General features: G+C 39.5%; 2 protein-coding genes across 2 annotated transcripts in view; one reads left to right on the top strand and one right to left on the bottom strand.

Moving 5' to 3' along the window:
- LOC140947981 (uncharacterized) overlaps nucleotides 1-20,926 on the bottom strand; it is a 177,113-nt gene that overhangs the window by 16,315 nt on the left and 139,872 nt on the right. The window lies entirely within an intron of this gene.
- The window catches only part of LOC140949273 (chromosome-associated kinesin KIF4A-like), a 27,431-nt gene continuing 6,633 nt past the window's right edge, over nucleotides 129-20,926 (top strand). The window contains exons 1-24 of the mRNA XM_073398500.1: nucleotides 129-630; nucleotides 2,866-2,958; nucleotides 4,226-4,389; nucleotides 6,725-6,819; nucleotides 7,542-7,664; nucleotides 8,114-8,289; nucleotides 9,126-9,193; nucleotides 9,755-9,812; nucleotides 9,939-10,016; nucleotides 10,771-10,829; nucleotides 11,808-11,901; nucleotides 12,298-12,351; nucleotides 12,560-12,769; nucleotides 13,022-13,122; nucleotides 13,742-13,814; nucleotides 14,649-14,759; nucleotides 15,990-16,073; nucleotides 16,604-16,726; nucleotides 17,155-17,307; nucleotides 18,304-18,401; nucleotides 18,787-18,836; nucleotides 19,337-19,416; nucleotides 20,364-20,453; nucleotides 20,542-20,634. Coding sequence (XP_073254601.1) covers nucleotides 199-630; nucleotides 2,866-2,958; nucleotides 4,226-4,389; nucleotides 6,725-6,819; nucleotides 7,542-7,664; nucleotides 8,114-8,289; nucleotides 9,126-9,193; nucleotides 9,755-9,812; nucleotides 9,939-10,016; nucleotides 10,771-10,829; nucleotides 11,808-11,901; nucleotides 12,298-12,351; nucleotides 12,560-12,769; nucleotides 13,022-13,122; nucleotides 13,742-13,814; nucleotides 14,649-14,759; nucleotides 15,990-16,073; nucleotides 16,604-16,726; nucleotides 17,155-17,307; nucleotides 18,304-18,401; nucleotides 18,787-18,836; nucleotides 19,337-19,416; nucleotides 20,364-20,453; nucleotides 20,542-20,634 — 2,760 coding nt within the window. The 5' untranslated portion in view covers nucleotides 129-198. The remainder of the gene's footprint in view (nucleotides 631-2,865; nucleotides 2,959-4,225; nucleotides 4,390-6,724; nucleotides 6,820-7,541; nucleotides 7,665-8,113; nucleotides 8,290-9,125; nucleotides 9,194-9,754; nucleotides 9,813-9,938; nucleotides 10,017-10,770; nucleotides 10,830-11,807; nucleotides 11,902-12,297; nucleotides 12,352-12,559; nucleotides 12,770-13,021; nucleotides 13,123-13,741; nucleotides 13,815-14,648; nucleotides 14,760-15,989; nucleotides 16,074-16,603; nucleotides 16,727-17,154; nucleotides 17,308-18,303; nucleotides 18,402-18,786; nucleotides 18,837-19,336; nucleotides 19,417-20,363; nucleotides 20,454-20,541; nucleotides 20,635-20,926) is intronic.

The following is a 20,926-nucleotide window of genomic DNA, read 5'->3' as shown; positions in this document are numbered from 1 at the left end:
ACCGAGGGGTAGGTACTTCATATATGATCATTATGAAGTACCTACCCCGAGGAGCAACCCTCATGGGAAGAACCGCTGGCCACTTTAGCGCCCAAGGCATTCTGGGTGATAGGGAATGTGGCGGTTATTTCAAGCGAGCAAAACAAATTTATTCACCGTTCGAAAATCTTCTTGATCGCTGTTCAGGACACGAGAATTATGCCAGAAGAAAAAGAAAAGATTATTCCTGTTCGTGTAGCCTTAAGAATAAGGCCACTTGTTCCAAAAGAAACCGGCGATGGATGCAAAGAATGCATCAGATGCGTTCCAGGACATCCTCAAGTCATCATCGGGGAAGACAAAGCTTTCACCTACGATTATGTGTTCCAAACGTTCAGCAAACAAGCAGATCTCTATACTAAAACTGTGATCCCGTTACTGGAGGGATTTTTCAAAGGATACAACGCAACAGTGCTGGCCTACGGCCAGACCGGCTCTGGCAAGACTTATTCGATGGGCACAGCTTTTGCCATGAGCACTGAAACGAACGATGAAAGGGGAGTAATTCCTAGGCTAATCGAAACAGTATTTGACTGGATTGACGAAAGAAAGGATACAACAGAATTTTTATTGAAAGCGTCCTTTTTAGAGGTATGAACGTTTATTTTTCATGGAATGTTTAACACTTGAGTATTATATTTTGGTGATTCAAATTACGCTGTGTCTACCCGCCAGCCGAGAACTGTTTTTAAAAAACCTGAAGTCTTGCAAAGAGAAGACCATCACGCGAGATGATAACTTGCATGATTTTAAAAGAAAAAAAGGATCGGATAAAACAAGCATACTTTTTTAAATTTAAAACTCCTAATTTTATGGCAAAGTACATGTCGTCCTTTTTTTTAAATTTACACATGCACGCATGATAATCATGATCAAGTTTGCCGCACATCCATAATCAGAATAAATTCAACGCTCCCATTAAAACTTGCTCAATTGAGCTTAACTCCTGATAAAAACTTGGTCTTATCATCTGAGCTCATAAACTTAATTACCCACAATCAAAAGATTCAAAAGGTAAAACTTGAAAATAGGAATTAGAATTACAGCTCAGTCCTGAGTTAAGCTAATAAATTAAATCAAGCTTTGTCAACTCAGCTGTGAAGTGAAAACGAATTTGGTGTTTCCCTTCCAACAACAACAATACAGTTTCTTTTAATTTGTTATTACAGTATTTGAAACCTCTCCTGTCATTCAATGTAACCCTGCTTTTCACAACCTAGCCTGCGATCATGCCCTCTCCCTCTATCTCTGTAATCTGTTTTCAGGAGGAGGGCATGATACATTTCTTTCACAGATCACATGCAAAAATGCCAGAATCTGGACTTTTTTCTGATTGGATAAGAAACAATACGAACGATTTGCGCTGTTCCGATTGGCCAAAACGCCGCCATCCGTTAGTTGTTGTTGATTTCAGTCTGCATTTTTGGTTGCGTAATATTTTAATACACACGCGAGTTCGTTATGAAATTTCTGCCGGCTCAGTTTTCTTGCCAGTTTGAAAAATGTCTAAATAGAAATTTCATCCATTGAAATATTTTCCATTTCATCTTATACTAAAAGTTGCTGTCAAAAATTCACCGATCATTTGAATGCAATTTGATACTGGCTACAAGTTACAGAAGCGACAAACGGGTTCACTTTTCAAATAATTAATTCATGAATGGAATCTTGACCAGGTTTGACTGTAATTCCTGTCATTCCTCCTTCAGAAACCTACGAATTACTCTGAGCGATCTTCGCCTTCACAACACTTTTTAGTTCGTGAAATATGGTGCTTCAGCCTAATGTTTTTCTCAGAGCTTTCGGCACAGAACGAAGTCAACGAGCTTTTACTAGTAAATTTTTATTATTTGTAGCTGTTAAATAACGGTACAGCAACTCCAACTAGCAGTATTTCATCACAAAAAAAAAAAAAAATGTAAAAAATTATTCTTAGTAAGCGCCATCTGACCGTACTTAAACAATTCTTTTCCCTAAACTTTATTTCCAATCGAAAGAGACATTATTATTCCCGCCAAAATTTTATTCCCTTCTGGCAAACGCTGATTGGCTAATAACATGACAGGTCAAGCAGACGTTAGATTATGTAAATTAGGGGGCGGTTGATGGCTTGTTAAATAAATGTATCAGGCGTTATTTTTTTCCCTCTCGAGCCAACGAAGCAACGAAGCAAAAAAAATAACGCCTGATCTCAGGTTATTCACAACCTGGCACTCTGCACATCATAATAATACCATTATGGTCACATTGTACAGCTGTAAATCAGCAACGTTTAAAGCAAACTGACATCATGATTACATTCTACTTAATACCGTCTTATTAACCGAGAGTGAGATAATTACAAGGACATCTCAGACCAAGGCCTTGATGTATTAATGATGTATTTATTAATGCATCAAGACCGAGGTCTGAGATTTCCCTGTAATGGCTGAACAGAGGAGGTTAATAAGTTATTTATTATATGCCATGGCCTTTTCATTATGGACCTGAGCCTGGGATAAATATTAAAACAAACAACTGGTCAGTGGATAACTTAAAAAAAACATGTCACCTCAATGAGTTGAACACTTGAGCCCATGATACAGTCAAGTGACACTGGTCAGCAGATACCTTTTTGACAGCTGTCAATTGACCATAACATGGATGACCATAAGGATGTCCACTATCAAGGTCAACACAGACTGTATATGCCTTGGACACCTAGCTAGTAATGACCGGTCATAATTTATAAGGAAATAATGCCCAGTCAATTTTACAAAAAAACAGCCAATCAGAGCGCACATACTATTGTAGCCATGTAATAAGTGTACTTAAAATTGCCTACAGATTCATAATGAGGAGATTCATGACCTGCTTAATCCCAGTCCACAAGAGGAATCCAAAATTGCCATAAGAGAAAGTCCTGATGGAGGAATCAAGGTAATGCACATGTACATGTAAAATATTTGTGTCAGGGTAAGGCTGGAGAGAACTTAGCCCCCCACTTTTTAAGATGGTTGGAAATAGAACGTTTTACCAGTTTTAGCTGTTAGATCATTCGATTCATGACTTACAAAAGTTAAAATATCTCCAGTTCCAAATTTTTCATTCACGGACTAACCTCTTTGTAAACTTTATAACACTTTTTCTCTGTTGTTTTTATTCCTTGAGACTTGAAAAGCGACCATGTGTGTCGCTTGGTTTCAAGGATTATCATACATGTACAGTGTATCTTTGTTTAAATTTTTTTAATAAGTCAAAGTTTTGCTTGTGAATAATGCTCTCCTTGTTATCATCTATCAGTGCTGCTTTATATCTGGATGATATAATACATGGCCGTGCAGAGATATAAAATTTCTCTTCTAAGGAGAAGAAAAATTTTGTATGCCCAAGCGGCAACTGTATTAATGTTCTGTTTATTATAAAAAGACCAATGAAATGCCAAACTATTTCACTTTAGAACAGTTTTTGAAGCCATAGCAACGGTGATCGTTTCGCATGTGAAGATAATCACTGGTATTAAATTACTAGGTTTTCCTGGTGAGCATGCAAAGGCAAGTGATAGGTGGGAATGAGTAAAAATCTGTGCCTTCCCTCATCATGCATGTCTCACACTCCATGCCCCTGGCAGCTCCTAGTTACTTTCACTTTCCTGAAAAATAGGAAGAAATAATGCTTATTCTGCAGGGAAGGCCTTGCACAGTAAATAAGCGGGTATAATGTGATAATGTGCAGGCTCTTATTTACACTTACAAGGTTTTATTTATTGCAAAAACTGTGATTTTGATTTTTGTGCATAGAAAGTCATGTACTCTGATAGCCCAGGACTAGTGGATTTTGCAATCAGACTAGTAAATTCTGTTTTTGCCCAATAGACTTGTAAGTGAAGTAATTCAAATTAAGGTTGCACTACATATATTCCTAATTAATTCACTTGCATTGAAAGTGGTTTAAAGCTGACCTGACAAAGTGAAATAATTACAAGTTAACAATATGATTCATTTAGAAGGCCAGTAACTTTAACTGCACCATCAGTTATTTTTATAATTAATTATTAATCCTGATCAACAAAAACGTTTCTAATGGTTAGTCAAAAACTGACCCTCGATCAGGCTAGTGCATGCTAGCTACAGCTTGCAGGGCAAGGGGCAAGCTGTAAAACTGACTTTCTTAATTTACACCGTGATAAATGTTTTTTCTTCCCTAGATTGCTGGTTTACAAGAAGTAACCATAACATCCGGAGCAGACATGATCAGATGTTTAGAGCAAGGCTCAGCATCAAGAGTTACTGGAGCTACTGCTATGAACAGTAGATCCAGTAGATCTCATGCCATTTTTACAATCACTTTAGAGCAACGGGAACTGCAAGGGTAAGGTCATTGCAAAAATCATTTAAAACCACAGATTTTCTCTTAGTAATGATTGTTTACATGCTCCAGTAGTGCTCACAGCCGAATTTGACGACTCGGTTTTAGACTCAAGAAACACGAAAAATCCGATATGCAACAAGAAAACTCTTGGGCAAACAGACCAAAAAAAACAGTGTTCTCAGATCACTGTTTTTTGGTCAATAACTGGAAAAAATAATAATCAAAAGTAATATACTTTAATTTAGCAATTATTAAATGAGGCTGATCAGGATATGAAGAATTAAGCAGATCGAGGAGGGTGTTATCTACCGAGGCCGAAGGCCGAGGTGGATAACACCCTCCGAGATCTGCTTAATTCTTCATATCCTACGAAAGCCGAATTCATTAATTGCTAAATAACTTATAACTTAATTTATAACTAATAAATGTTCTTTAAAAAACTTATTAATATTCAGTAGGTACTTAGGACCTTTATACCCAGAATTAAAAACTTAAAGCAAACTGAGGTACTGTCCACACGTAAAAGGGTATCCGTTTTTGCTTGAAAACTTTTCCACACGTTCTGAAGTCGTTCCACGTTGCGTTGAATCGTTTTTGCCAGTTGTGACTCTAAACGGTACCATCTTTGATGAGGGCAGGTGCATTAAATGATATCTGAGCCACAGTGACTCATACAAAAACGTAATGATCGTCTGATTTCATCCATCTACACGAGTACGGCAGAGTGGAGATTTAATCTCCACTCTGGAGAACGTTTTTGAAAAGATGCCGCGTTTTCGGTGACCGTTTCGACCAAATGAGTATGGACGGTAGACCAAACCGGAGAAAAAAAATCTCTATTTTCATACAACAACCGGCACGTATGGGCGAAGCCCGAAAAAGTAACGGAGAGCTTTGATTTCAGTCTCGGGAAATACCGGTTTGAATGACTAAAACAATGGAATGTTGATAAGGAAGATTACTTAAACTATTTGAAGAATACTAACAAACATTGAATTTTATATAAATGAGTCCTCCTAATGTGCGATAAAATGCCAAGAATTTAACAAAATCAATCTATCGAAGACAGAAAAAAATGTTCATCCTTCACAATTGTATAACGAGAAAACAAGGCGCTAACTGGTCAGAACTTATTCTGAAACGGCATACGAAGTTTTGAACTGAGAAAACACCAAACCAGTCCATATCACGATACAACTGTTTCCATTTCAATAATGAGTTGGCGAAATGAGTCACAAAAATTAAATTCTTACCAGTTTGCAACTCCGTAAAAAGTTATCAATGCGCGTTATGTCGCGTTGCAGTTAGATTTAGCAACACTTTCCTCCAGCAATTTTCTTCCTCTTTATAGAAAATTCTCTCCCAGTCATTAATTTTGGTTACAAAGACAAGGAGACGCTTAACCTGTGTACTTCAGTTCAGAGTTACACATTGTATTTGCTTTTTAATAACTATTTCTCAGTCACAACATTTGTTATAGACTTGTTTGGCCTGGTTGGTTTCTTTTCCTAATGTAAGCCATGTGATAATACTGTAGAGAACTGTTTCTTTCAAATTTTGTCTTATCCACGTACATATAGGGGTATAGAATGGTATAAACTGCGAGACCCCAGTTTCAAAATTCGAGACTGCCAGACACAAAATCACCCGAAAACGAGACTGGAGACCCCCACCAACACTTCAGAGATTTCGATATCGGGCCAAAATTTTCCGAGACCCTTATTTTTGGAGGAACCATTCTATACCCCTTTCATATGTACAGCGTATTTTATGAAAAGACAAAGAGTGAGGACTAAGTTTTGCAGTTACACTGCAGTCATTCACGCGGTACAAAACTGCCATACTTGAGGCTGTCAGCAAGGAACGCACTGAGGCAACGTCCACATGGAGCCGAATACTTTAGAGACCGCATATTTTTTTATACGAATCGGCCTTCCGTCCTCACGAAACCAGTGAATCCGGTCACGGAAACCGCATTGTTTTGAAACCGCTCTCCAGAGGCGGTTTGAGGCCCCGTTCACACGAATCCATATAAAAAAATGCGGTTTCAAAATTATCCGAATTCGTGTTGACATGAAAGAGAAAACAAAAGGTTTACATCATTTAAAATGGTAATTTCCTTCATTTGTCTTGTGCGTCTCTTGCTTTCCAGCTGAAAAGCATGAGGGTTTTGTACTACTGAGGGGACTTTCATTGGGAAAACAAAAGATACGAGCTAAAGTGGTCTATTTTGACTGCTTTTGTTTGCCATTTTTCACACCCTGTATACGAAACATACAAAAATCCTATAGTAATAAGCCGCTCTACACCATTCATGTACGCTATTTCTTATCAGGAGTGAACTGAAAAAGGCAAAATTTCATCTAGTGGATCTGGCGGGGTCTGAGAGAGTGAAAAAGACCCACGCTCAGGGAGAGCGTTTCAAAGAAGGTGAACAATATTACTGTTTTGAATTAGTCGCTTATTCTTGCGCCCATTAATTTTCATGATTTATATGACACGTAGTTTGTGATACAGAATGCGAGTTCCAAGTAGTAAAAGCTGCAGCCATGTCAGACCCATCTCCGGTATGGGAAGGCAAGCTTCAATACTTCACATGGGAAGGTCTTCTAAAGTTAAAAGGGCGACACGTATATCAGTTCAAAATGAAGCTCCGACCTTGAGTCTAGGACGGTTTCAACTTTTTCAGCCTTTGTGGCCAGCGTTTTATTCTGGGGGAAAATTAATGGAAAATAAAGGCTCGGGATTAAGCCCTAAAATCCACATGTATACAAATTCTCCAGACTAATCTTTGTACATTTCCTTAAAGAAAAGGTTAAGAGATTTTGTTTAATGATCAAAGCATTTTAACTTTGTTTGTTATTTTATTAATTCTCTTAACTTTTCTTTTGATTATAATTAATAATGCTGGGAGAAAATTGATGTTAATCACTGTTAGGTCTTACAGAGTTGATGTCCTATTTCGCTTGCCTTTACTTTTAAAAAAGCCTGCCATCCATTAGCATGCTCAACATTTCTATACGGTATGTTACCTGTACGAATGCAAAACAGTCACGTTTACAAGAAACTTTACGTTCAGCTAATAAAAATGAAAATTTATTGGTAATACTTGATGCATATTTGCTAACTGTAGCTTTGCTTTACCCCTTCAGGTGTGAACATCAACAAAGGCCTTCTTGCTTTGGGAAATGTTATTAGTGCTCTGAGCGACGAGCTTAGAAAATCAAACGCTCATGTTCCTTATCGAGATTCTAAGCTAACCCGACTACTTCAAGGTAAGAACCAAGGAACATTTAGATATGAAAAAGCGATTTGGATCTCTAGTATCAATTGATGGACTGGTTATTCTGCTTTTTTTAACTCTCTTGATATTTTTACCGAAAGCATATTAGTTTTGTTGAGCTTGTTACAGTTATGAGAATAAACGCGTCTCTCTTTTAAACGCCTCCTTTCTATTAAACGCCTCCCTCTTGGATCCCTAAAATTAAATAAGCGCCCCGGGCTGTCCTGGATCTTTGAGGAAGGCACACTGTGAAGACACATTGCGTTAGTTAAATCTAACATTTATACTTAAGCAAATGTAAGAATTTTTTTAACTTTGAGATTGCTAAGTTAACGTTCACTGTTTGTTCACAAATCTGTTTTGGATCAGTGTTGTATCAGTAGGCTTTTTTATTTCTTTGTTTTACCCAATGGTGCAATGTTTCCTTGTTACGTTCTACAGATTCTCTCGGTGGTAACAGTAACACACTGATGATAGCTTGTGTTAGTCCCGCGGACAGTAACTTTGAAGAAACGCTCAATACTCTCCGATATGCGGACCGCGCAAGACAGATTAAAAACAAGCCCATTGTAAATTTAGATCCAGCGGCTGCTGAACTAGCTCGGCTTAGACAACAAGTATGTTATTTTCATTTTTACCAGTCATGTAGTCGCTGTGTATTTTAAGGCCAGCCGATGATCATTAGCGCACCGGACTGGAGTTGTTTTCTTGGTTCTGTCTTTCCCCGCGGTCAGCCCTTTGGCCATACTTGAAAACAGCCAACTGGCTTGCCTCCATACCTATCATGCTAAGATTTCTAACCTTTTTATCAGGATTTTAAAATCCCATGATAATTTTGCTCAGCCTCAGTAGCATTGGTGACAGTTCGGTGACAGTATATACAGTGTTAATGATGTATGAAATAAATCATATATGAACTGCAGAAATGAATTGAAAATGAAGAAATGATCGTCTCAGTGAACGCAATTTATGCAATTGCGTAAAGAAGCCTGAAAAAAATTCCTCTCAGGGACCTCGATACCGTTTTCTTTTTGTCAGCGGTTTATGTGTGGTGTTTTTTTCATGGATAGTTATTATGAAAACAAATCATTTCTGTAGAAATCCAGGCGAAAAGTATCATTTTTAAGGACGCCGAGTCCTGTTCACACGTACGAGCAAGCGTTTCGTTGCCGAAAATATCGCTACCACAATCAACTGCTGGAATTTTCGACTTATCTAAGCAGAAACGATTTAAACATTTTTTTCTCTGATGTCACGGCTCGTTAAGGACGTCGACATCTTCTTTGTGTGAGAACCTAACCAAATATAAAGCTGAAAGAGGTTTGACCTGCGCCAACGAACTATGCAAACGAAATTTTGAAAAATTGAGTTAGCGCATGCTCTTGGTGCGGTGTTTGATTCCCCCATCATTTTCTTTTACTCTGAAACACATTCCTTGCTACCTCTCCCTTAGGTCCAGTTACTTCAGATGCAGCTTATCCAAGGACAGACAATTACAGGCACTGACCATGGAGGAAATGGGTAATAATAACGAGAATTAAGGACCAGTAATTGAACTAAGTTTAGCCAGCGTTTAACAAAACCGCGTTAAGCCAGACATTTTCAGTTTATCGAACGGTTTTACTTAAAGACCATTTATCGTGAACGGTTTCATAAAAGGATATGGCGTAGACAAGAGAAACAGTTTTCTTCTTAACCCACTAGGGAAGAGATCTGGGTGTCCAAAGATTTCCTAAACCGCGGTGTAAGTTGTAAGTTAGACTTCGTTTAAATAATCGGCCCTAACTGTTTTTCTCGAACATGAGACAATTCCCAAGTTAAGTCAACGTTACCTGAATAACCAACATTTATGTCGAGGACTACGACTCTACTGAGAAAATGAAACATAAACGCAGTTTTTTTTTTTTCATTGCGAGCTACACATAAAAACTTCGCTATAACGAATTTAAAATTGTTGAAAATGAAATTAACTATCTGGGTAATGGACCTGCAAAATGATAAAAGTTTAACTGTAATACATGCTCCTGAGATGTCGCATAGGGTGAAAGAAACTAATCATATTTTTTCCTTTAAATTTTTAAGTACTGAAAGTACGGCTGTCAACATTCAAGAAATGGCGGACAGGATCACAGAACTAGAGGTACAATCCTGTGATAACGCTTTCACTGTAAAATTGTAGAGATTAAAGTAGAGAACGAGCCACGCAGGCTGTCATCTATAACAGGTTATACTGACTCTCTCCCTTTTTATTGTCCATCTTTTAAAGGCAGAGAATGAGAAACTGAGTTCCGAGCTTCATGCATCGGTTGATCAGAACACGCAGATGTATGAGAAAGTGTTAGTGGTAAGTGGAAAACCGTCTTGGAATAAAGAACACTGCACTATGCGGGCTGCCTCTTTCCGTTTGGTTCCGCGCAAGGGATTATGGGAATGGCGACCACCCTTCCCAGCGTCCTATGCACCAAAATCTTTAATGTTCCCATGGTCCATTGTGCGATACTCCTTGATCGCTCGCAGGTGCGTTTTCTACCAAACACTTGAGACGCCTAGGAACGAGGCAACTATGCGAGAACGTCAGAGCGAATTGAGCCAAATTCTGAAATCAATCTCCAGGGCTGAAAATAACGGCCGGTCAACGGACAATGTCCGGCCTGATCGCGGACTTGACCGGTCAAACTCTGGTCTTGCCGTTCATTTTGACCGGTCATTTTTGGATAAAAACATATTTTTTTTGCTACTTTGCACAAAAAACTTCTAAGAAAAAGAACGCCATTCTCCCCTCTGACTGTGGAAAAGAAAGTTGGTGTTGTTAGTGTTTGCGAATAGTTTTATTCTCCCAAAGAATAGAAAGGTTTTTTTACCGTTTAAACTTTCCATATATTAAAAGTGCATCATTTTATTGACCAATCAAAATATTGAAAGTCCTTTTGCTTTACTTTGCGTTTTTTCTTACCCAACTGTGCGATGCACGTGTTTCCCTCAATTTTGCAAACCAGCCAAAGTGTCACTCAAACTGACAAAAGAAATGGAATGGACTTGATGACAGGATTTGCTGTCGATTGATCAGATATGTTGCGCTGTTATTATTCTTTCTGTAGGCCGAATTAGCCAGAGATAAGATGAAACGAAAATTTAACGAACTCAAGAATCATTTCAGGTATGACATCAACGGACTCATTCCCAATCCCTTCTCGTTTATATTTAGCTGAAGCCGATTTTAGCGATGAACACCTGGGGCGGGACAACTGGGGACGTAATGGATGTGGTAAAGGACGAATGTGCTGTTGGGTTCGCTCGCCAATGGACACTTTGCTGAGGAGTAGACAGCGCAGTGGGCTCTTGATAACAAAGGATGTTATCTTTTTAATTATGTAATCTCTTTGTTTTTCTTGCCCCCCCTGTGTTGTTTGCCATTCAGCAACGTGTTTTCGTCCCAAGTGACTGTTTAGCTGCCTTTCCCTGGGGCGACAAAGCTCTCCCAAACGACTATCTTCATTGATGGCCTTTAAAAACCCACCTTCTATTGTTTTGGAGCAAGGGACATTTTTTGGGTCATCCATGACGCCCCCCAATTTTGTGCAGACTTCCTTGATTTTGAGACCGTCCCAGAAGACAAGAAGTGACTCTGTGACAATTGCTTTGGGTGGCTGTCAAACTCAACTAAACACTCTTATCAAAGAAAGTGTGGTAGTCAGTGAAACGCGAGGCAGCAGTCGATCCAGGTGAACAAAGTCAGTGAAATTTTCGTTTTGTACTGTTAATAAATTTATCTATGCTACTCCTTCTCGGAATCGTACCTAGAGCATGAAGGAATCATGAATAGAAGGTCGGACGAAGCACGCCGCTGTCGGCTGTCATTTGAGCTTTCCAAAGGATGCTTCGCGTGTTTGCATTCACTCGAGATCGTATTCAGCTCATCTCTTTTTTAAAGAAATGAAATTCCGTTAAGGACTATAAATAAGCGTCTAACACTTGTCCTTCCTCTGTCTCAGAATTCGTTTTGGAATGTGCTAAAATTTGAAATCACATGTTAAAATAAACTTGTAAATCTCAAACGCGCCCATTTCGTCACTGTTGTACAAGATTTACACGTTCTCTAACTTTATACAAGATATTAATATTGTTTAAATTTAAGTTCCAAAGTAGACGCAAGGGAAACGACCGATGTTGAAGCTGAAACCGATGTAAGCCTTGCAGAGGAGTTACAAAGTAAACTGCATGAGTTGGAGGTATGTTGTTTGTCTTACTTTGATGCACAGAGAAAATGTCTTGATTGGATAAAAAGGAATATGTACGATAATAATGATGTTGATGTTGGTGATATTGATGATGATGACGATGATGGTGATGACGATGGTGATGATGGTGGTTGTAATGATGACGATGATGACGTCAGTGATGACGATGATGATGGTGGTGGTGGTGGTGGTGATGATGACCAAGACGATGATCCCATAAGCTAGGATCACACCGACCCCCCGGTATAACATCCTTTAAGAAACCCCGTATCCCCGGTAGAAACAATTGCTTTTCCTTGTTTCCTGCCACTTTGTGTTGGAGTTCCACCGTACCTGTACTGACAAGTGTATCTGAAAACCTAACGTAACATGTTTTCTGGTTTTTAGGATAGCATTAACTCAACCACTCAACTCGAGGAAGAAGTAAAGAATGAAGAGCAGGTATGCTAAGCGCAAGCACTATAATTGCACAAGATTTTCACATGTTTTGTGATCGTCCCATGTCTGACGCATTTGTCGACGTTTCAGTCTAAGTTAATCAGAAAGAAGAACAGAATGTCCATATTTTTTATCCTTTGTTTGTCTTTTCGTGCGTTTATGGCAAGTTCTCTTTAACAAAAGGTTCACCTTTTTTTAATTAACTTTTTAGGATGCCACGTGTTCCGCGTCTCCTTCAGCGGAGAGTGACGAAAGCTCTCCATCAGTCGATGCCTCGTTTGTATCCCAACATGCATTACGGCAGGCAGAGCTTGGACGCCAGCTTCAAGAGTTGACTAAAGCGCTGGCCTTGAAAGAGAACTTGGCCAATAAAATGGTAGCAAATGACACGCGTTTGACAAGCATGAGAAAACAATACGAGGTAAAATAGTCGGTTCAAACAACAGAGTCTGATAAAGGGCATCACGGGCCATCCATCCCCTTCCCTGGAGACATGTCTTGCTAAAGATTGCCTTCATTGCATAAACGTCGCTTTATCGTTATCGTTATCGTTGTTATTGTTAATATGCGTGTGCGGTTTTTCTTGTTTCTGCAGTGTATTTGTTTTTTCTTTGCTTCCATAATTTAAATAAGCACATGTAAAAATTTTACAAAATAAAACATTTTTGTCCAGGAAACAGTTCGTGAACTGGAGGGTGAAATTAACAGACTGGAGAAAGAAAAGGCAGATCTAAACGTGGCATTGAACAACGCCAAGACTGAACACACCGATGGGTGAGTACTGCACTGTTAACTTGCAGTGTATTCAGTAGGAACGGCTCATTTACTTTGATTGAGGTTCGTGTGAAGAGTAGCCCAGAAACATGATTAGTGGTTCAGGTATCATGTGGACGAGGCAACATTCTTGCAACGCGAGTGTCTCACAGACAGTTATTTGTTGGTTGTTTTCTGTAACCACTCTGTGTTTCGAGGATTTTTTTCTGAGGAAGAAAGACATTACAAAAAACACACACTCGGCTAGGATAACCAACGAATGACCGGTTTCGTGAATGTTTTTTTTTTCCATTTCCAGTATTTTATTTTTTGTGACCAAATGTAGTTTTGGCTTACCAGCCGTCTGCATTACATTATAATGAATAATGGGTGCTCTCTCGGGCTTCAGTAAATTTGACAGCTCTGCTATTGAGACCAGGCCCACGTTTCGCCAACGTTGGCGCCGTTGCCTATCGCGTTCCACTAGGGATTCAGTGTGACGGGCCGCCCTCAGGGTTGTCATGGTTACGTTCCGCGTTCACTGATGCCTTCCACAGACTTTTTAAGCACCTTCCTCCTACTCATCCATTGATGATGGGTTTGTTTGTTCGATTTTTTATTTATTCACCTGTTTATTTAGGAAAGTCAAAGAAAGGAATAGAAATCGCATCAAGGAACTAGAAGCCAAGATCTCAGAACTGAAAAAGAAACAGGTTCACAACTGCTACTACTGTTTTCCTTTGTTCTTTTTTTAAGTCATAGTCCTCGAAATCGAGATTCTCCCTGTCACTGTTTTAATAACCCATTTCCAAGTTTCCCCGGGCCTGTGTTTTAAAACGAGGTTAAGTGCTCAGCTTTTGATATGGAAATGATTTGTCTTTCTCATGCAAATAAAACTCATTTTCACAAGAAAGGTTGTGTACTTGGCCTTATTTTGAAAGTAAGAGTTTTTGGAACTCGGAAGGGGCCTATTAGATCACATCCTTGAAATTGTACGCTGCTAAAGCCTGGTGCTCATATGCCGCTGGCTCTGCCTGGGATACTGTAAGTATCCAATCGCTACATCGTTGATAAAAAGAATAGTTGGTGATCTATAAGCATAGCCGAGGATTTGAACTCGGGACTACAGCGAACAAATCCAATAAGCGGTCATGGCGGGGCGTGAACTCGGGGCCTCCGACTTGCAAGTCCAGCGCTCTAACCCCTCGGCCACGGCTATGATCCATTTCCAGCTGTCGAAAACTGCAATCGATTTCTTGAGTCGTCTTTTGATGTTATTAGGTTGAACAACAAAAGCTGTTGAAATTAAAGGAACAAAGTGATAATACTATAAAGAAGCTTAATTCTGAGATTCAGGTAAATGAGATATATTTTTTTATCTTGTTGACTAGAAGTGATTGTCCACTATATTTTGGTGTTTAAAAGCTTTTTTACTTTTGGGTTGAATTGTGCCACTGAATGATGCAAAAATCTTCAAAAGAGCGTGTTTCACTACAACTGTTACTTTGAAGGTTTATTTATTGTTTTTTTTTTTGTTTTTTTTTCAGGGAATGAAATCCATTCGTGTTAAGCTTATGCGCCTAATGAAAGAAGAGTCTGAACGCTTCAGAGCACTGAAGGCGCAGAAAGAGAAGGAGATTTATCAGTTGAAAGAACAAGTTAGCTGCAATTTGATAAGATCTTGCATTGTAAATTCCTTACTTTCGGGCGCTTGCACCCAGGATTGCAGGTTTCTTAGTACTGCAGCGTGCAAAGAAAGTATATAGCCCGGGGCTAGTGGATTTTGCTAGCTATGGGGCTAGTGAAATCTGTTTTTAACTTCCTCGACTGGCAAGTGATGTTCTTTGAGGAATTCGAACAACAGAAGAAGTGTGAAATCAATTCTGCTCGACGAAAAGCTTTTGGGGCTAGTTGAAATGACGTCTGGGCTAGTAAATTGCCCGAATGGCAAGCTGTAAAAATGATTTTCTTTGCACCCTGTACTGAGACTTAGTGACAAAAACTTGGTAACCGAGTAGCTTTGCAATGGCTTACAATCAAACCGATCCAAATACACAACCCCCTCAAGGGCGCATGTCAGGGTTCCCAGAGATGAAGGAAGTTAGCATGAGCATTTATAAATATAGGGAGCTTAAGCAACGGCGACGGTGTCAAGAACGGCAAAAAAGCAGAGGGATTACAACAGCAACAAGTTTATTTCAAATTAAATATAGCTCACAAAACTTGTGCCCGCAATTAGCGAAGGCTATTCGATGAGATTGGCAAAACTACAACTTTGCACGTGCATCACGTTTTTTTTGTACATTTCTTAGCCGTCGTTGCACGGCTACGACGTGAAAGTGCCTCATTTCACGTTTTGTCGAGGACAGGAACACAAGACAACAACTTTCTTTTTGTTTTCTCGAACTTTTATAGAGTCCCTCGGAATTCAACTCCACTGAAAAATTTCCAACATTTGAGGAATTAAACGAGATGGAATAAGCTCGTTAAAAGTTTGAGGCAGCGCGAATTCACTTTTTAAGTGACATTTTCGCAGCCGTCGCCGTAGTTGTTGCTTAAACTCCGGTTTCACGACCCTGCGGGTTTCAGTTTAACCTTGAAATGAGGTAGGGGCCCGGGCTCCTCCCTTATTTCGGCCACTTCTTTCATCATGGTGGCACATTGGGTTTCAAACTGGTGATCAAATGACGACTGTTTGAAACAGAAAATAGGCCCGTTACTTGTTACCCTTTTCAACATTTTTGGTGCAATTGTGGCTACAAGCGGCTTGCTTTCGATAGTCCTTAGAAGTGCGCATAGAAAGAAGAAAAGACTCATAAGATAGGATACCTGGTAGTTGAAACGCCCCTCTTTTGTGTCATAGACTTATATTTGTCGACAATTTTTAGGGCCGCAAAAGGCAGTTCGAGTATAAGAAGTTGGAGTCCATACACGTGAAGCAACAGGCAGTTCTCAAAAGGAAAACTGAAGAGGTATGCAATACATGCTAATTGTTTTGGTTCAGTTTTTATCCACAAACGTCAGGTCGACTTGTGCGTAGTGGTTAGTTCCTCGTTTCAGTGAAACTCATCGCTTATCGAAAAAAAATCCGCCTTTTGTTCATTTACAACCCTGCTGTTGCCTCACCCACGAAACAACTTTACGAGCAAATAACATCTAATCCAGCCTTTGAAAAGAGAAATATACAAAACGCCAACTTTTATCTCCTGGAGCGAAACTCTTTAGCCACTCATCACACTCTACCGAGCTCGTGTTGTGTTTGGTTTGTTAACACTTTGAGCTCCAGCCGATATTTGCGAACAATGTGAAAGGAATTTAACCACTCGTTTAAGCAGACGTTAGTGGGGCAGGAACGCGTGACGAACCCCTGAGAACGTCTGCGTGGGAGACTAGGATTCGGTTGGCTCCGTCGGCGATCAGATTTCCACTGCTAAGCAAAACTCAGCGTAGCGAGGAATTATTGTGAGCAGCTATTTAAACAGCAGAATTCTTGTGTTTCTAGGTTGTAGCGGTGCAAAAGCGCCTCAAGATGGCACTTGAACGACAGAAGGTGGCGGCAGAAAAGAAATCTGCCCATCAGCAGCACCAACAAAAACAAGCAGAGGGCCTCATGCCCAGAATGAAGGTAAGAATGTCATCTTGCCTCTAGGCTGCAATCCCATTTTGGCCAAAATACCTTCAAGCCGGTAATATCAGAATTTAAAAAAAACGCCGACAGGTTCATGACGATAAATTCTTTAAGGGTGACCAGAAAGGTAACTTGGGCAATTGTTATAATTTCAGTTCCCTACAGGCAATATCTAAAAATGTAATGACCACCAAAAACTGTGAAATTGGTGGGTGGCAAAACGTCGAAGGATTTCGAGTTTTTTTTTTTAAAAAGAGAATTTCTCCGAAACTGTAAACCATATTGGGGATCAGGTATTTAGAGATTATTTATATTGCTATACTCTTTGACTGTTCGGAAATGTAATTATTTTCATATCTTGATCAGAAAATAATAAGCGCAGCACAAGATTGGCCTATTAATGTGAGTAATGGTCTTTCTTTTAGTCTTGGTTAAGCCATGAGGTTGAAGTGTTAGTGAGCGTTGGTCAGGCCAGGCGAACACTGGAAACTCTAATTGAAGACAGGAAGTTGTTGTCAAGGCAACTGGCAGAACTAAAACATCAAGAACAGGACGAGAATGACGAGCCAGCGGCAAAGGTATGATGACTGTTGACTTGGTCTCTCCCCATCTGCTAATCTGTGTATCTGTTAAACAAGGCTTTACCCCTTCTCAGCAAACTATTTCACCGGCCATCGGCCCCGTTGTCTATCCCTCCTTTCATTTCCTTTCTCCCTTGCCTCTGATGGACGTGATCGTGGGAAACTGCACCAGTCTCGTGAGCGACCAGTTGGTTTTTTTTTTTTACCACCTTACAAATCGCTCGTTCACGGATTAAGACTATCCTCGACGAGGTAGCCCCTTCGAGTTCATCCAATAAAATTCTGGAGTTGGGTGTTTTTATTACGACCTTAATTACCAGCTCGCAAATCGCTAATTAAAGGCTGAAGACTCTCCCGAAGAGGAAGCCCCTTCATCCAATAAAATTCTGGAATTGAATTCCAAAACGTTTGACTCGCCCAGTCTAACGGATACTAGCCTGCCTAGCAAGTGTTTCCGATTGGGTTACTGCGCGAAAGTAGCAGCGAGAGCTCTAGTCCTAACTTTTTCGACAAACTCGTGCGGAAACGTTTTCTACACAGGCTAGCATTTTACGGTTTATAGTTAGTATTCTGTTTTTGTTTTTTCTTGTTATGTTTTGTTTTGTATTTTTTTATGGGTAACAGTTAATTTTTTCTCCGTAATATGGTCGGTTAACAGACATCCGTAGTGGAAAAGAGTTACCAACGGTTGACTTCTAGTTCAACTAACGGTTAAAATTTTTCATTTTTACGGCCGGTTAACGGCTTAAGTTTTTTAACCGTTTTACGTTTTACTCACGTTTATGCGACGTTTATATCGACGATTTTCCTTTATTATTACCAGATGGTAGTTATAATTAACGAAACATAATCATAAAACAAAGAAAAACAGTAGTGGAGAGCGGTCAATGGTACTTTGCTTCTTTTCCTAATTAAAGAAGAAATCCTGAACTGCATTCAGGGAAAAAGTGAAGTACAAAAATTGAATCTGTTTTATGTGTGCTTTGCTTGCAGAAAATGGTTCAAGAACGAGGAACGCCGGGAGAAACGAAAACTAAATCCGTAGAGCGACAAAAGAAGATATCCACTCTTGAAAATGAATTGGAACTAAGGTTTGTTCAGCAAGAATAGTTGTAATATCTGCTCTGTGAGCAAATAAAGATATCTCGAGGTTTTACGATCTAATTTAACAGGAGGAAAAAATTAAAGTTCAGAACGGAGAAGGCACATAATCAAAAACCCTGCGATGACCTCCACAAAACAATAACGATTGCTTTATTTACAAGGTTTCTGTCGTTACTACAAATAAAAAGTACCATCCCTTATTACTAGCATCACGAAAGAAAAAATAACCAATTGTGTTGAACTTCTTCGTTAGTAAATGAATACATTAAGGTCAAACAATCTGAAGAACATACGTAGTTGACCCGATTTCACGTAGACTAAGACTTATTGCTCGATTCGAAGTTACTCACCGAGAAAATGTTCCCTGCACAGGAGTTCTCAGATAGCAGGCCTACAGCACAAAATTATCGATGCCGAGCAAGGTAAGTTGAGGGCTTGTTCTTTTATCTTAAACTTTGCATCAATAATAAAATGGTGCTCTGAAATCTATATCAAAGATTATGACTATCAGCGATGGCCGCACTAATAGGCAAATGAAGTTACTTACAAACAACGAGAGGATGCAGATGTTTTGTTTTTTTTTTACGTTCAAGTCAGTTTATCGGGTGGATTTTGCGTTCTTTGTTGATGCTTGTGCACGCCACACGACTTTTTATCCCGCAATATTTTGGTCTTGTCCCTATTATTCACGAAATCAACCCCAGGGTATCACCCAAAGTACGAATATCTACCATATGATCACCTGACGATTGTTGTCGCTCAACGTTTTATAGATTTGTTTGTGCTTAAACCAGCCTACTAAGAAGAAATCTTCGTGTAAGTTTGATGCTGAAATCCATGCGTCTTCCGCCGCGCTAGTTGACTGGGAAAGGGCATAGTTTATTCGAGTCTCCACCCTGAAAGTCTTTTTATATTTTTGTAGGAGAAAAGTCTAAACATCGATGGAACAACATCCACACTATGGCGGAAGGAAAAGCAGCTCTTCAGGTTTTACTTAATATGGTAAGTGGAACTCTGTTTCAGAATCGGTTCAAAGGGCCGGTGGTTATCTATAGTTAATTAACGCCAACTCAGGAAAGAATGACTACTAATATGCAGAGCTGCTAATAATACAGTGAAACATCTATTAAGCGGACACCTTTGGGACCTTCCCATGCAAATGTGCGCTTAACAGAGGTTTGTAAAAATTGCGCAATGTTTGTTAACGATTAACACTCAACGGTTACTCCGTACTGTCTTGAGAGTTCCATGTTGTTAAGGAAGCTAAGGAAGCTGTGCTGTACTTTGTGCAAGACTTTTAGGCGAACTTTGATCGATGACAATTATACGGCCGGATATCGGTCTAATCTACAGTTTATTGACAACTATTGCTAAATGTATTGATTTATCGCTATTAATAGACTACAGTACGTATTTCAAGGACGTAATCCAATAGTGCCGATTGTCAATTCAGTTCGGTGTTCGCTTAATAGAGGTTTTTAACAATGGAAATTAGCCAAATACAATTTATTTTAGTGTCCACGTCCGCTTAATAGATGTGTCCGCTGAATAGGGGTTCGTTGTAAAGGGAAATATAAGACATTAATGATTAATTTCGGGACCCGGCTTAGTGTCCACTTAGTAGAGGGTGTCTGCTTAATTGGGGGTCCGCTTAATAGAGGTTTCACTGTACTTGTTTGAAAGGATTATGTCCGGCTAGGTCACTATTTTGGTCTGACAATATAAAACTGTTGTCAGACTCGAGGAACTCGCTGCAAAAGTGTTTCCTTAATTGGTACGGCAATTCACATGCAAAATGATAGTCTTTGGCATCAACTTAGTCTTTAACTTAGTCTTCCCATCACGTCCGACCACAGGATATGGGGCAATGTGAGTCGGAAGTAGACTGATAACCGGCTGAATTTATGTGAATTATTCTTGAAACTCAATGCTTTTTTTCTGCCTTTCAGACTGTGGAAGCAACATTAATTAACGCTAGGGCAGAGAAGTCAAGGGAGGAAGCTGAGGTACAGTGCCAGGAATTAAAGTCACGTGAACAGGTAACAGCGATATGGTTGATTTGGTTGTTACTCTAACCTTTGGGGAACACATCGTCAACGTTGCCTTCACCTATCATCTATTTTTTAGTCCTTGATGCAGCAACACCAGGATGAGATGTCGAAGATTGTGCGTACGCAAGACGAATTTGTAACAGCTCTGAAGGAGCAACACGAGGAGAAGGTAAGTTGACATAAAGTGCTATAAGTGTAGCATTTTCGCCAAAATTATGGCTCTTTTCGAAAGGGGACGCCACGAAGCTTTGAGAACGTTTTTATTTATGTCCATCCTTGCCATTCGCAGGAAGAACCAATTTCAATGCCTAAATATGGTCTTAAATAAGGAAACTAGACCAATATTTTTGTAATTGAGTCGATAAAAAGACGCATTTTGACTTTTAAAGAAGATAGCAAATAGTGTGACGTTGCCCCTTTAAACAATAGATGAAAGTCCCAAACAATATCTATAGCCCTAA

This window comes from Porites lutea, chromosome 9, assembly GCF_958299795.1.
Source record: "Porites lutea chromosome 9, jaPorLute2.1, whole genome shotgun sequence".
NCBI classification, from domain to species: domain Eukaryota; kingdom Metazoa; phylum Cnidaria; class Anthozoa; order Scleractinia; family Poritidae; genus Porites; species Porites lutea.
The sequence above is the reverse complement of the archived record's forward strand: the minus strand, read 5'-3'. Positions and strand labels throughout refer to the sequence as shown.